The following is a 13,588-nucleotide window of genomic DNA, read 5'->3' as shown; positions in this document are numbered from 1 at the left end:
ATCTTGCGTTGTCACAGCGGATCCTCGCTGAAGGCCCACCGCTCAAGCCGCTGAGTCCCTACCAGTCACCAGACCGTAGCCGCTGTGAGCGCTGGGGGCGGTGCAATTTGGACGCTGCCCGTTACCGCGCCCTGTGCCTGTACACGTGCTTGGACACGTACCTGTACTCGAGGCTGTACCTGGCGCATTTGCCTGCCCGCTGCCTGGATGCTTGTACCTCGTCGGTACCTCTCCACGTCTCCTGCTCGCCAAGGCGGCTAGTGTGGCTGCTCCGTCATTTAGTGCCAGGACCTTTTGGCAGGCAGCTCGTCCACTGACGGAGTAAATCAATCAATGCCAATAGCTTGCACTTCTTTCATCCTTTCTCACACCAGCATTTTGCCTCAAGCTCTGTTTTCTTCAACCGCATCTCCTCTTTCCAGCATCTTCATCTCCTAATTCGGGCATCTCCAAACACAAGCGGCATCTGCATCAGCATACAGCGCAACCTCGGATCGCCATCCTATCCTTCGAGTCTTGACTCTGCACGCCGCCGAACCTTATCTTGCCGTGTTTTGCTTTGTGTTTGTCACCGAGTCTCCCTCGCGATCAGGGCCGCATTCTTTGGCACTCCCAGACCGACGCATCTTCCTCTGCGGCAGACCGATATGCGATAAGAGACTCGACTTTACTTTAGCTAGCAAAAGCCTGGTCGCCACCTCAGTATCGCAATCACAATGTCTTCGCCTTCAAGAAGCGGGTTAGCCCCCGATCCCGTCGCAATGTCATCCTCGCCTGGCCGGGCGTTCTCATCATCTCTACCCCGAGAAGAAGTCACTGCCCGACTTGCCGAGCCGGTGCGATCTTCATCGCCCATGATGAGAAGCGGTTCGCCTCGTCCCGGATTCGCAAAGCCTGAAGGCGGCGCGCTTGGCGAGGGCTCAAGCTTCGCCCAAGGTCCTGGTGTATCTGCTCTAGCCGCGGCCTTGTCCGACTCCCTGGGCCAAACACCGCCGCGACATGGCACTCCTCCAGCCCGCGTCAGCACACCGCCGGTCCGTCCGCTGTCTCCCTCCGGCATTGGCCGCTCTGCCACACCGACAAACTACGGCTCCTTTGACTCGAGAGGCCGCCCTGGTGCGGAGAGCGCGGTGCCCTATGAAGATCCGGAGATCATCAAGAGGCATCTGGTGCAGCCCAGCGAGATGGATAACCCCACGTCAGAGGCGTCATCAGAAACTGGCAAGGGCAAGCAGACGGCCGATTTCGGATTTGGTACTACCGGTCTACACGAGGATGAGTTTTCGAGTCTGCGTCTGCAAGGTGGGGATGTGACACGGGGGATCTACAAGTGGACCGAGCAGGCAGAGGCCAGAACGAGAATGCAGCGAAGTAAGAGTTTCGATCATTCTAGGCCCGAGCCTGAAAACGACACCCTCGACATCAACTCCATTAAGGTGCCGGGTGGTTTCCGAAGGAATCATCTTCGAAGAAACGTCATCAGCCCTTCTGGACACCATGAGGATGGTTTCGGAGGTGCTGATTCCCCTGGCAGCAACCGACCACTGTTCACCTCAAGCTTTCTCGAATTCCTGTCTATATACGGCCATTTTGCCGGTGAAGAGCTGGAAGAAGATGACGAGGTCCTCGGCCCCAACGAATACTTCCAATCTGGCGAGGATAATGGTGAGGAAGAAGACGAGGAGCCCATGGAAGACAGCGCGCTGTTGGGTCCTTCGAAAAAGAAGCGCAGGAGAAAGGTGCGTGGTGGCAGCGGCCAGAACAGCCAGATGAACGCTGCTCTGCTGCTGCTCAAGTCCTTTGTCGGAACCGGCGTCTTGTTCTTGCCGCGTGCCTACCTCAACGGTGGCATGCTCTTTAGCAACCTCGTTCTCCTCGGCGTAGCCCTGCTAAGTTACTACTGCTTCGTTCTCTTGGTCACAACGCGACTCAAGGTGGAGGGCTCGTTTGGTGACATGGGTGGTATTCTGTACGGAAAATGGATGCGAGCTGTTATTCTGGCTTCCATCGTCCTCAGCCAGGTCGGATTCGTCGCTGCTTACATTGTGTTTACCTCGGAGAACCTGCAAGCCTTTATCTTGGCTGTGACGGACTGCCGGACATCGATCAGCATCCCCATGTTGATTCTCATGCAGATGGTTGTCTTCTTGCCCTTTTCCCTGTTGCGAGATATCGGCAAGCTTGGATTCACGGCCCTGATTGCCGACGCCTTCATCCTGATTGGACTTGCATACCTTTTCTACTACGACGTTCTGACTCTTGCCGCCGAAGGTCTTGCCGACATCATCATGTTTAACCAGCGGGACTGGACGCTCTTCATTGGAACGGCCATCTTTACCTTTGAAGGCATTGGTCTCATCATTCCCATCCAGGAATCGATGAAGCAGCCGGAAAAGTTCCCCAAGGTCATGTTCCTCGTTATGATCATCATTACCGTCCTCTTTACAGTCATGGGTGCCATTTCCTACGCCGCGTACGGCTCCAAGACGCAGACCGTCGTTCTCCTCAACCTGCCGCAAGACAACCGCATGGTCAATGTGGTGCAACTCCTCTACTCGATGGCTATCCTGTTGTCGACGCCGCTGCAGGTCTTCCCCGCCATCCGTATCGTCGAAACCGAGCTGTTTACTAGGAGCGGCAAGTACAACCCCTGGATCAAGTGGCAGAAGAACATCTTCCGCTTCTTCGTCGTCATGCTGTGTGCAGCTATTGCCTGGGGCGGCGCCGACAACCTCGACAAGTTTGTTGCGCTCGTGGGCAACTTTGCCTGCATTCCGCTGGTCTACATCTATCCTGTGAGTTCCATTCATACTCCTCTCTTGTATCTGTTGTATAAAGATGGTTTACTGACTTTGCTTTGCCATAGCCCCTGCTTCACTACAAGGCCGTTGCTCGAAGCAGGCTTTGGAGGTGGTCTGACATTGGACTGTGTATCTTTGGCTTCATCGCCATGGCTTATACTACCAGCTTGACTGTTATGAGCTGGGCCAACTCAGAACCTAAGGCTCCTGGATACTGTGACCGAAGGGGTCCTTAAATCTGGACGGTGCTGATACAGGGGGAGGGGGGGGAAGAGAGCACCCTGTGGTGTTTTTGACATAGTTAGGTAGCAGTCGGTAAAGTATTTACTTTGTGTTTTTTTCGTATGTTTTATTAGGGCTTTGGATAACTAGGACGAGGGATTGGGCTTGGACAACCACATATTCAGATTGAAAGGACTATGTATAGAGGAGGACGATTCATTTTGTGTAATTACATGTGGGCCATTGGGTAACTTGCGATAGAGGGTGACCGTACAGATACAGAGAGGGAGCGATTGGCAGCATATTCATTGTTTTTTCGTTTAATACATTAGGGATCAATTATCTTGGGAGCATGTTTATGCCTACCTGTCTATGCTGGTGAAGTTGTGAATACATAGGCGCACTTCCATTTACCTTAATCTCCCAGCTACTAAATTGTGACTGCGGTAAGCCATACAGCAGATGCAGCAAGTTGCATGTGACTAGATGACATCAACAGTCAGCATCACATGCGATGGGCATGGATTGGATTCAAGTTGAAAAAAGCACCTACCGATTTCGATGCCTTTGAATCGTCATCCATGGATTCTCTCCCTGTAGCCGCCCAGCCTAGCGCCGTGGGGCCGCTCCGTAGTGGAGATTGGGGAACGCTGAGCCGGAGGATGGGATTCAACTAAAAAAAACAAAAGCCCGCATTCTCGGTCTCCGAGACCTTTTAATTCCCTTTTATCCAACCCATGCTAATAATGGAGAGCAGCTAATTGGGCGGGATTACTGACTGGACTGCATAGCATCCGGCAGATCTGGATCTGGATCTCTCTTTCTCCGGAATCAAGCAGCATGTCGAGCGCTGGTCTTTGTCTTTGTCCGTCGCCAGCATGTCGTTGCGCATGCCTCTCCATGTCCATGCGCATGTTTCCGTCTATATGCCGTTGAGGCCGACGACGACGCTGAGGTTGCCGCGCCAATTCAGCACCAAAGCCAGGATCGGAGTTCAACACAGCATTACCTCAGCGATACCCTCAAGACGAAGAAGCCTCACCTCGAAATCCACACGCCCGCATCCTCCCCCGCCGTTTCCCACCGTCTCGACCTGTCCGTCGCCGACATGCAGTTGCGCCGACACGCCAGCCATGCCGGATGGGCTGGAGATTGACCGGGAGAACCCGCTCAACGGCGTCATGGCCGGGTACGCCGAGCACGTCGTCGTGTGCACGGGTAAAGACGACTGGGTGTCCAAGATTGAGGACGAGAACAGCGGCGACAACCTGGCGGCGGATCTGAAGGAGCTTTTTGGGAGAGGGGGGAAGTATACGGATGTAAGTGGAACATGAGAAGAAGCTCCCTTTGTGGGAATTCTGAGACATAGAGAAGTGAAACTATAGCTAACGGGTCATATGATTTTGCTACGTGAAGCCGTTCCATCACATCTCCGTCATCAATTCCTCCTTTCCGAGCTCGGTGCCGCCCCGGAAGGAGATCCAGTCAACGTCGGTCTACTTGCTGCCCAGCTTCAAATACGTGCCTTTCTTGCCGCGTGTGTCTTTTGACAGCGTCAAGGCGCTCGCAAAGGGGTTCTTGCTACCCGAGAAGCTGCACCCAGCACACGCTGGGCTATCACCTGTGCATCGCGACAGATTGACTCGAAAGGAGGCTTTTCAGGGCTTGTTGCCCGGGGTTCAGGACGTCAAGGATGTCCTGGTGCTGATATGCGGGCACGGTGGACGAGACATGCGGTGCGGCGCCATGGGACCTGTGTTGAGGGATGAGTTTGAGGAGAAGCTCGCGAGGCAAGGGTTCAACGTTGCGAGCGAAGCTGTTCAGATCGGGAGTCTGGATGGAAATCTGGAGATAGAGGGGAGCAGCAACGACAAGGTGGCCAGGGTTGGCCTGATTAGCCATATCGGAGGTCACAAGTTTGCGGGCAACGTGATCATCTACATTCCGCCTGGACATACGGTTGCGGGGGGCGAGAAGCATCCATTGGCAGGCTATGGGATCTGGTATGGCAGGGTAGAGCCGAAGCATGTGGAGGGCATTGTGGGAGAGACGGTGATGGGGGGCCGAGTTGTGGAGGACAAGTTCCGCGGGGGGATTGATGCGCATCGACGAATCCTGCGGCTGTGACGGCGTTGATCTCTGTATCAAATAGACTCAGATATACACATTACTAGTACGAGTATATATACCAATGCAAAAAGACCATCAGACCACTTTGTAGTTTTGACATTCCGTGGCTGGGAAAGGAAAGGCAAAAACGTGGCGGAATCGGTGGTTCACATGTTCACATGCCTCAACGCAACGTGCAACATTATTAGACTCGGAGCTGCAGATGCAGCCATTCCGGTTGCATTCCTTCATCCGGATTGATTGGCCATTGGCTCCCGCAAGTCGCTGCGCTACCCCAGCTTATCCTGCTCCTCGGCATTCCCGCCAACCGTCTCCCGGAATCAGTTACACCAACTAGACACCCCGTATTTGCCGCTTGGCAGAATCCATCACGGAAGGGAATCTCACCTTGTGCAGCGCAGCCATTACGACCTACAGTACAGTAGAACCCGGGCTTACACTTACCGCGCAGCGAAGGGGACCCTCGTGCCGACCCACACTGAACTGCCCGTGCATCAGGTTGATTGATGACTGCATGCATCGACCGCAAGGCGTTTAGGGGTTTTGGACGGCCGGGCGAATAGTGCCGTCTGGAGATGTATATAAGCTGCCGGATTCGGCCTCTGCCAGCGCGAAGGACCGATTCGGAAGTTGTTCTCTGCGAGCTACGCAGATAAAGATAAAGAGAGCAGACGCAATCAATCATTTGCCTTTTTTTCTTGAACGTTTGTCACCGATAAGGAAGAGCTGGAAGAAAAGACGAATCAGAAGAAAGAATCTCCAAAGAGAACCTACCGCAGTCATGATGCCTTCTTCAGACCCCCTCGCCGGCCTCAACGTCTCCATCAGCCAGGGCAGCACCACGCCGCCCACCATCGTCGCCACCGTCAAGAACAACAACCCGCACCTCGTCACCATCGCCGCCTACCAGTCGCCCTTTGACGGCCTCATCCTCGAGACGGGCAACCTGTCCATCGTCCCCGGCGGCGCGGCCTCCGACGGCAACGACAGCGACAACAGCAGCAACAACAGCACCGCTTCCTCCAAGCCGCTCTCCTACCCGACCATCGCCCTCAAGCGCGCCTGGCCGCCCCCCAGCGACAGCCTCGTGACGCTCGGCCCGGGCGAGAGCCGCACCGCCGAGATTGTCATCCGCCACCCGGTGCCGGTGCGCCAGCTGGGCAGCTCGGCGACGGTCAAGCTGAGCGGCCACTGGATGTCCGTGTGGAAGAGGGCCAAGGAGGAGATTGGCGATGCCGACTGGGACGATGTGTCCAACCCGGATGAGTTCTCGGGCGTGTATGAGTCCAACAGCCTGGAGATTCTGATTGCGTGATTGTCATTGATGACGACTTTTGTGCGATTTTTGAGGTTTTGGATGCATTGCGCTTGTTTAGGATGGCGAAATGGCGTTTCTCATTTTGCTTTGCATTTTATCTTGTTGATTTGGGGGTGGAAGCATATTATATCGGTGAATCTTATAAGGTGGTTGATGAGATCCGGTTATTCACTTACACCAGAAGGGACAGAGTCGGGACGCAGGCTAAACACGTGACTCGCCTTCAACCTTTTTTTTCGTTGTCTGATTTTCACTACTTGATGAAGCTTCTCTGTACGGCAAACAATTCGTTAGTTGAGCAAAATTCAATTGAATATATTACATCTCAAATTTATAATATTGGCGTTTTCAATTGTCAATTCCCTCCAATGTCAAGCCGGAGAGCCGTTCTCTCGGCGGCAAGACTCAACCACTTTCATCTCAGAACGTCTCAGTCTCTCACAAGCGCCTTTTCAACAACAACGAGAACAGCATCACCATCTACACGATGCCTCCGCCAATATTCCACCGCATCTCAATCTCAATCTCACTCCCGTCCCGTTAAAAAATCACGGAAAATCCCCATCTTCATCAGCACGGCCATCCTCGGCGGTACCATCTACTACTTCTCCTCACCCTCTAAACCCACCCTCCTCAACTCAGAAACCTTCATCCCCTACACAATAACCTCCCGAGAAGCCATTTCCCCAACCTCATTCATCTTCACAATCTCGCCTCACACTCCAAATCCTTCTCTTCCATATCTCACTCCTTCTACATCCTCGTGGCGCTACCCCCTCTGGTCCGTCGAGTTCAAGCAGCCCCAAGTCCAAATCGCCCGCCACTACACGCCTCTGCCCCCCCAAAGTTCCGAGGACCCAACTGATGGATCTCTACGCTTCTACGTGCGCGCCATAGGAGGCGGCGAAATGTCGACTTACCTCAGCCGCCTCGGCGTCGGCCACGATGTCTGGCTGAGAGGACCGCACGTAGGCTTCGACGTCACGGCGAGGCTCGGCGCGATGGACAACGTCGTCTTCCTCGCCGGCGGCACGGGCGTCGTCCCAGCTATGCAAGTCGCCATGGCAGTGCTGGAGAAGAACCCGGATGCGCAAGTAAATCTCCTCTGGGCGATACGCAAGAGGGAGGAGCTGCAGCGCGTCAGCAGCCCGGTGCGGCGGCCCTCGTGGTGGCAGTTTTGGGTTACGAATAGCAGCGAGCCGGTGGAATTGCATTCCCAACTCCAGGACCCTAGCCCCATAGCGAAGCAGCTGAGGGATATGAAGACGACGTATGGCCAACGATTGCGAATACAAGTCGCCATTGACGAGGAACAGACGCAGTTCCGTGAGGCTGACCTTCGAAATGCCATCTCAGGGGCACAAGACCGACGTCTCTTAGCCAACCGTTCTATTATAGGCTCCGGATGCCGTCTGCACGACTCAGCATTGCTGGAATTGACGTCCGAATTTGAGACTCCCGCCGGTTCAGACGATTGTAAATGCGGGCATGGAGCTGGGAAAAACCTCTTCATGGTTTCGGGCCCGGACGGCTTCATTGCTCATTATGCTGGACCCAAGAGATGGCTCGGTGGCCAGCAGGTTCAAGGACCGGTGGGCGGCGTAGCAGCTCAACTTCAAAGAAGATACCCAAAGTTAGCAGACGACTGGCTCGTGCTGAAGCTCTAGCTCTAGCCATGTGTACATGTAAAATAAAACAAAACGAACATATAGAATAGCCAAAGAGAGCTCAAGATATGGATCTGTTAAACACCGCCATCTATTGAATCCGTTTTGCTCTGTCACCGGACGCCATGTCCATCTTCTCAGCTGAGACAGCGCCAACCAGTACCATGTAATATATATATATATATAAATAATAGATATATATATAAATAATAGATATATATATAAATAATAGATATATATATATATAATAGATATATATATATAAATAATAGATATATATATAAATAATAGATATATATATAAATAATCGGCCATACTTTGTGGCCTGAATCTTCGAGGTTTGACTTAGTCGGCTGTGGCCGATCGGGTTGGGCTACGGATTGATTCTGGATTTTGAACCAAAGGCTGGGGCGTAGCCTTCCTCTGACCTAGCTATTGCAGCTTTACTGACCCTGTTGATAATAAATATAACCTCTATATATAAATAATAGATATATATATATATAAATAATAGATATATATATATATAAATAATAGATATATATATATATAAATAATAGATATATATATAAATAATAGATATATATATAAATAATAGATATATATATAAATAATAGATATAAGCAAGGACAAGAAGATTCACAAGAGTACAGGACCACCATTCGTGGTATTCAGTACTTATCAAGCAACTTATCATAATAAAGAGGTTCACATCTTCACACAGATACTCTAAGTATGCAACACATAACAAAATCGCTAACTCGCCAATACGCCCTCCCATTCCGCACCCTCTATACACCTGCAAAACTATGGCTCAAATCACCTATTCTGCACCTTTCTATATGACGGTGGCTTCATCGTCCTGCTTATTAGCTTTCCTGCATACGGCGGAATTAGAGAGATAGATCCAATGGCCAAAACACGCCAGACGAATCCCCTATAGAGAAAAAAGAAATTGGATTAGCCTTCAGTTCGAAAGGGTGGCAATAACCAGGATGCATGAAGGAGGGGAAGAAGGCTTACCAAGTAATTAAAAATGCAAGATCAAAGTAGTCGCCCAGGAAAGGCATCGATCCAATGTAAAAGATGAACGTCCCCACAATGCTTATAATCATCAGAGGATGCCACGTCGTGATTTCAATCGCCACCATGAGAAGTTCGTTGAGCACCAGCACCGTGTAACTGACTGACACCATTCTCTTGCTGTCTACCTCAGTCAGGATCTGCGAGAGGCCCTGAATCATGCCGCCCTGGTAGATGGACACCAGGACCCAGACGAAGAATGTGCGGTAGGACAGGGACCGGCCAGAGGTGAGTTCCTTGTAGAGCTCAGGGTAGAGGTTCGCCAGGTCTTCGTCTACATCCTTGTCTAGTACCAGAGATAGGACCGGCGCCGCGGTGTAGACGGTGGCATAACCAACCATGAGCCAGTTCTGTGCCACACGTTAGTTAAAGAACAAATAAACGAACAAATCATTTTGCAAATCCCATGCTTCACGTACCTTGTACAAGCCTTCAGGCTCAAACTTCAGAGCTATACTATACATAGTTTGACAGACGGCAATGATGAGTCCACGATGAATGACAAACTGAGCCAGCTTCGCGCTGCGCTTGTAGCTGTTCCGCCCATGCCATACCAGCAACTTGACCAAGTGACAAAACTGCTCAATCGAAAAGTCTGCTGCCAAACTGGCCTGGCGACCCTCCTTGCCGACAATTCCGACTCCCACATCAGCGGCCTGGATCATGGAAACGTCGTTGCCACCATCGCCAATGCAACACACTCGTTTCTTTGTATATTCACGAATGAGCTTTGCAACCTCGGCTTTCTGGGTCGGCGAGCACCGACAAGCCACCACAGTAGGCAAGAGAACAGCAATAGAGATGAATTCGATGCGGAAGTGCGTCAGAAAGAGCGCCAGGCTCTCTCCGTCAATCAGCAGGCAGGCGTCGGTTTTGCTCCGGAGGAAGTCCAGATGCTCTTGGGCATTGTCCTTTCTGTTGAGCTTTGCGACGGTGTAAATATACTGGCCTCGCGCGACCAGCTTGGAGCTGATGGCAACACATCTTGCCGTCTCAACCTTGTCGCCCGTCAGCATCCAAATCTTGATACCGGCATTTCGTAGCAGTTCCAGCGAGGGCTTGACGTCTTTCTGAAGCTTATCCTCCACGCCCGTCACGCCCAGCAGTTCCAGGTCGCTCTCGAGGTAGCGTGAGACAACCCGCTGCATCCCGGCATCTCGTCCCGTGATGGAAAGTGAGGCTTCGTGATATTGAGAGGCAAACTCCTGATACTGCTGATGAGAGAGCTTCTTCCGTCCGACGACAAGAGTTCGCAGTCCCTCACGCGCCATGTTGGCCGTCTCCTCATCGAGCCAGTCATTGGCCGCCACAATTGAGCTCATCACAGTGTCTGCACCCTTTTGATAGAACCAAATTTCACCGTTGCCGAGAGCGGGGTTGGCGTGCACGTTGTCGAGAAATTGGACCACGATTCCCATGCGTTTGCCTTCTGATGTAAATGGAAAGACGTCAAGGATCCGTACTTTGACGACGGGCTTTCCAGTCTCGGTGGATTCCAAAACCATTCCTTTGCGGTCACGGTACGATAACTTTAGTCCTACAGATTCAGTCCACCTCACAATAGCAATCTCATCCGGGGAAGATGCTTGGTACGAGGTTACCTCCTTGCCGTCTTCAATTTCTGATGTCGGTGTCACATTGTGGCAGAGCGCAAGAGCAAGTACAACATCCCGTACACGAGAGCCGATTTCTCGTCGTGTGCGAGTGGCTCCTATGTTGACGGTATTAGACATGGCTGAAGAAGGAGTAATGAGTGCGCCGTGAGACGAAGGGTCAGTGGTGGGCTGGACGTAAAAGGCCTGGCGGACATAGGAGGTGACTTCATCCATAGCTTCATTGGCGTATGAAACGGTTCCGACATGAATCTTCTTCATTTCCATGTCATTCTGGGTCAATGTGCCAGTTTTGTCGCTCAGCAAGTATTCGATCCGTCCTAGATCCTCTGGAATAGTGCTTGTACGCACAACCGCCCCTGGAATGCCTGGATCTCGTTGGATGAATCGTGAAAAGGCGCTCTTGCCCAGATCCAAGTTTACTCGCAAGCTGATTGGCACAATAGTCGAAAACAAGACAAGGAATCGCATGATCTTGATGTACCAGGCGTTTTCGCCACTCTTTTCGAACCCTTCAAGGGCGACGAGTATGACGGATAGGGCCAGCGTGAGAGCACAGAGGATCTTGGTCAGAGAGTTGATCTCATATTCCAAGAGGCCAGTTTTTGAGCGAGACGGAGAGGTGGAAAGCGCGGATCGGGTCTGAGGGCCGGTGTACAGTATGACTGCAAAGGTAGTGCCCTGAGAGGCAATGACAGTATTGGCCCAAGCGGTGTTATCGATGGACAACGCTGCTGATCTGGCATCGCTGCTCATTTCGCCGTCCGACATGATTTGCTGGCTGGTTGCCGCCTGTCTAGTAGCCATCAACTCGACCGTTCCAACAAACTCGTTGACCTTCTTGTCTGGCTTGCCGGCTGTAATGCGAAGGCGGACAAATTCTTCCAGAGCAATACCCTGGGTAAGCGGAGACGCCAATCTCAGTTTCCAATCCGTCTCTCCGTCCAATTGGTCGGTCCTGATGAATGTTTCTCCAGAGGGGCCCTTGCTCGCTTCGTCGTCTTGGGATGCCGGTGCCTCGGGCGCTTTGCCCTTGGCACTGGAGCTAGACTCCCCTTCTTCGAATGCGAGAAGCGTCTCCTCTTCCTCCTCTTCGACGGGTTCAGCGGATGAATCAACCGTAGCTCCCTCCGTTGAGTGACACTGTAGAATAACGACATCTGCTGGCACTCTTTGGCCTTTGGTAAGCTTGAGAACGTCACCCACGCGCAAATCCTTTGACTTTCGGCTGATTTCCTGAACAACTGAAGTGGGTTGTTCCCCATCCTCTTGGATATCGGTAAGGTCATGACGCCCGGCTTGCGCCTTTCGGCCCTTGCGTCCGACCGTCTCTGATTTCAGTGGTTTGCGCGGTCTTGAACTCTTTGCGTAATTTCCAGGTTCCGTAAACTGTAGTACATGATATTCTTCGGAATTTGCTTCATTGTCCCTTCGCCGTCTATCGATATCGTCGTAGGCTTCCTTTCCCATGGTGATGCAAAGAACAAAGGCGAGTGGGGCAATATACGTAGACAAATAGCCGATTCGGAGGGCTGGTATCACTTGGGATAGCGCAACCAGCAAAAAGTACATGTTGAAGAAGAATGAGAACTCGTTATATAGTGTTATCGGCAGGAAGGTGATTGCCGTATACTTGGCATTGGAAACGATATTGGTCGGGAATCGAGACGCTTGAATGGAGCCCACGGCCACCATTCGAGAAGACAATGGGTCGTCATCCTCAGCCTGCTCTTCTGCTTCCCTGTCATCGGGCTTCTTTCGTGAAAAGAAACTGAGTAGTCGTATGCCGGAACCTAAACGTCCGGACGTAGGTGGTTTTCGGCTCTGCGAGCCCTGATCGCCCAGTAAGGGCGCATTGTCCTCTCCATTTCCACCTCCTTCAGACCAATGGTCCCGAGAGCTGTGCTCGTCATGGTCTTCTATTAAGTCTTGTCCTTGCTCGTTTGAGTCTTGTCGATTCCGACCGAGGTCTCCATATCCACTATCTCGCTTTGTGCGCCGCAGCCCACCCATACGCAAGTTCCTTAGAGCTATTCTGGAAGCCCTCTGTTCTTCTACCGGATGGTTCTGTTGCACTTCGCGTGCTGGCTCTGTCGAAATGGGGTCGAGCTCTTGGATGTCAAGATCGAGATCGGAGTCGGAATCGTTTGACGGAGACTCGGGCGACTGGTATGAGGGTGAAGGAGGCATCCCGCATCAAGCTGATTCCGGGCCTCGGCGATGAGTTGCGTTTTGAGAGAGCTGCCACCGCGGCCGGGTGCTCATGCTGCGTGCCTGAGCAGGGGGAGGGGAGAAAAAGGCAGATCGGAGTGGATTACAGCGGTAGACGGAGAAATGCGGTGGAGAGCATTATTCAGTGTGTTGATGGATAGCCGCGGTGCTCGCCCAAAAGGGCCTTATAAGTGTATCAATGGCTGGCGCACTCTCAAAGAAATATGCGATTGTTCATGTGCGATTCTGCTATCAAAGCAAGGAGTTCCTGAAGCTATCGTGTCGTTGTTTGTATCGGACCAAACAGAAGGGATACGTAAGGCGGCCTCGCGCTAAAGCCCCGGAGCCAGGGGATTTCGTCAGAGCCTGGGTGGGGCGCCTACGCAGCGCCACACGTGCGCTAACAGACAGCCCGACATTCGTAGAGGAATTGATTGCAATGGATGCGAAACTGGACACAAGTTGATGTTTCATGTTTAGCATGTCTCGATGCAATTATACTTACGATTGGCACAGTTTATGTTGATCCGACTACAGTTGTAA

The 13,588-nt window shown here is 52.1% G+C and overlaps 5 protein-coding genes across 5 annotated transcripts; 4 read left to right on the top strand and 1 right to left on the bottom strand.

Moving 5' to 3' along the window:
* Positions 1-716: 716 nt before the first annotated feature.
* Positions 717-3,037, top strand: V8C40DRAFT_261749 (amino acid transporter; the record flags this gene model as incomplete). The annotated part of the gene is made up of 2 exons (XM_083219297.1): positions 717-2,795; positions 2,867-3,037. 2 exons carry the CDS (start codon positions 717-719, stop codon positions 3,035-3,037), a joined length of 2,250 nt encoding a protein of 749 aa, XP_083078106.1.
* A 682-nt stretch (positions 3,038-3,719) lies between these two features.
* Positions 3,720-5,234, top strand: V8C40DRAFT_233509 (sucrase/ferredoxin-like domain-containing protein). Its single transcript, XM_083213383.1, has 2 exons — positions 3,720-4,342; positions 4,440-5,234. The coding sequence occupies exons 1-2, from the start codon at positions 3,902-3,904 to the stop codon at positions 5,148-5,150; spliced, it is 1,152 nt and encodes a 383-aa protein (XP_083078105.1). The 5' UTR covers positions 3,720-3,901; the 3' UTR covers positions 5,151-5,234.
* A 399-nt stretch (positions 5,235-5,633) lies between these two features.
* On the top strand, positions 5,634-6,752 carry V8C40DRAFT_233506 (uncharacterized protein). Its single transcript, XM_083213382.1, has one exon. It carries the CDS (start codon positions 5,935-5,937, stop codon positions 6,466-6,468), a length of 534 nt encoding a protein of 177 aa, XP_083078104.1. The 5' UTR covers positions 5,634-5,934; the 3' UTR covers positions 6,469-6,752.
* On the top strand, positions 6,753-8,298 carry V8C40DRAFT_233505 (cytochrome b5 reductase family protein). Its single transcript, XM_083213381.1, has one exon. The coding sequence runs from the start codon at positions 6,840-6,842 to the stop codon at positions 8,136-8,138; it is 1,299 nt and encodes a 432-aa protein (XP_083078103.1). The 5' UTR covers positions 6,753-6,839; the 3' UTR covers positions 8,139-8,298.
* Positions 8,299-8,760: 462 nt separating this feature from the next.
* On the bottom strand, positions 8,761-13,497 carry V8C40DRAFT_233504 (aminophospholipid-translocating P4-type ATPase NEO1). The gene is made up of 3 exons (XM_083213380.1): positions 9,641-13,497; positions 9,162-9,571; positions 8,761-9,075 (listed from the first exon to the last, which is right to left on the bottom strand). The coding sequence occupies exons 1-3, from the start codon at positions 13,022-13,024 to the stop codon at positions 8,958-8,960; spliced, it is 3,912 nt and encodes a 1,303-aa protein (XP_083078102.1). The 5' UTR covers positions 13,025-13,497; the 3' UTR covers positions 8,761-8,957.
* Between the last annotated feature and the right edge of the window lie 91 nt (positions 13,498-13,588).

Source organism: Trichoderma camerunense, assembly GCF_050948025.1.
Source record: "Trichoderma camerunense strain CBS 138272 chromosome Unknown V8C40scaffold_2, whole genome shotgun sequence".
Classification (NCBI taxonomy): domain Eukaryota; kingdom Fungi; phylum Ascomycota; class Sordariomycetes; order Hypocreales; family Hypocreaceae; genus Trichoderma; species Trichoderma camerunense.
Note: the sequence above shows the minus strand (reverse complement) of the source record. Positions and strands in the feature narration are given on the sequence as shown.

Coding starts and splice junctions, on each gene's coding strand:
- V8C40DRAFT_233509 (XM_083213383.1), top strand. CDS start 3,902: ATGTCGTTGCGCATGCCTCTCCATGTCCATGCGCATGTTTCCGTCTAT. Junction 4,343..4,439: donor GAGGGGGGAAGTATACGGAT/GTAAGTGGAACA, acceptor TGCTACGTGAAG/CCGTTCCATCACATCTCCGT.
- V8C40DRAFT_233506 (XM_083213382.1), top strand. CDS start 5,935: ATGATGCCTTCTTCAGACCCCCTCGCCGGCCTCAACGTCTCCATCAGC.
- V8C40DRAFT_233505 (XM_083213381.1), top strand. CDS start 6,840: ATGTCAAGCCGGAGAGCCGTTCTCTCGGCGGCAAGACTCAACCACTTT.
- V8C40DRAFT_233504 (XM_083213380.1), bottom strand. CDS start 13,024: ATGCCTCCTTCACCCTCATACCAGTCGCCCGAGTCTCCGTCAAACGAT. Junction 9,572..9,640: donor AGCCTGAAGGCTTGTACAAG/GTACGTGAAGCA, acceptor CGTGTGGCACAG/AACTGGCTCATGGTTGGTTA. Junction 9,076..9,161: donor CTTGCATTTTTAATTACTTG/GTAAGCCTTCTT, acceptor TTTTCTCTATAG/GGGATTCGTCTGGCGTGTTT.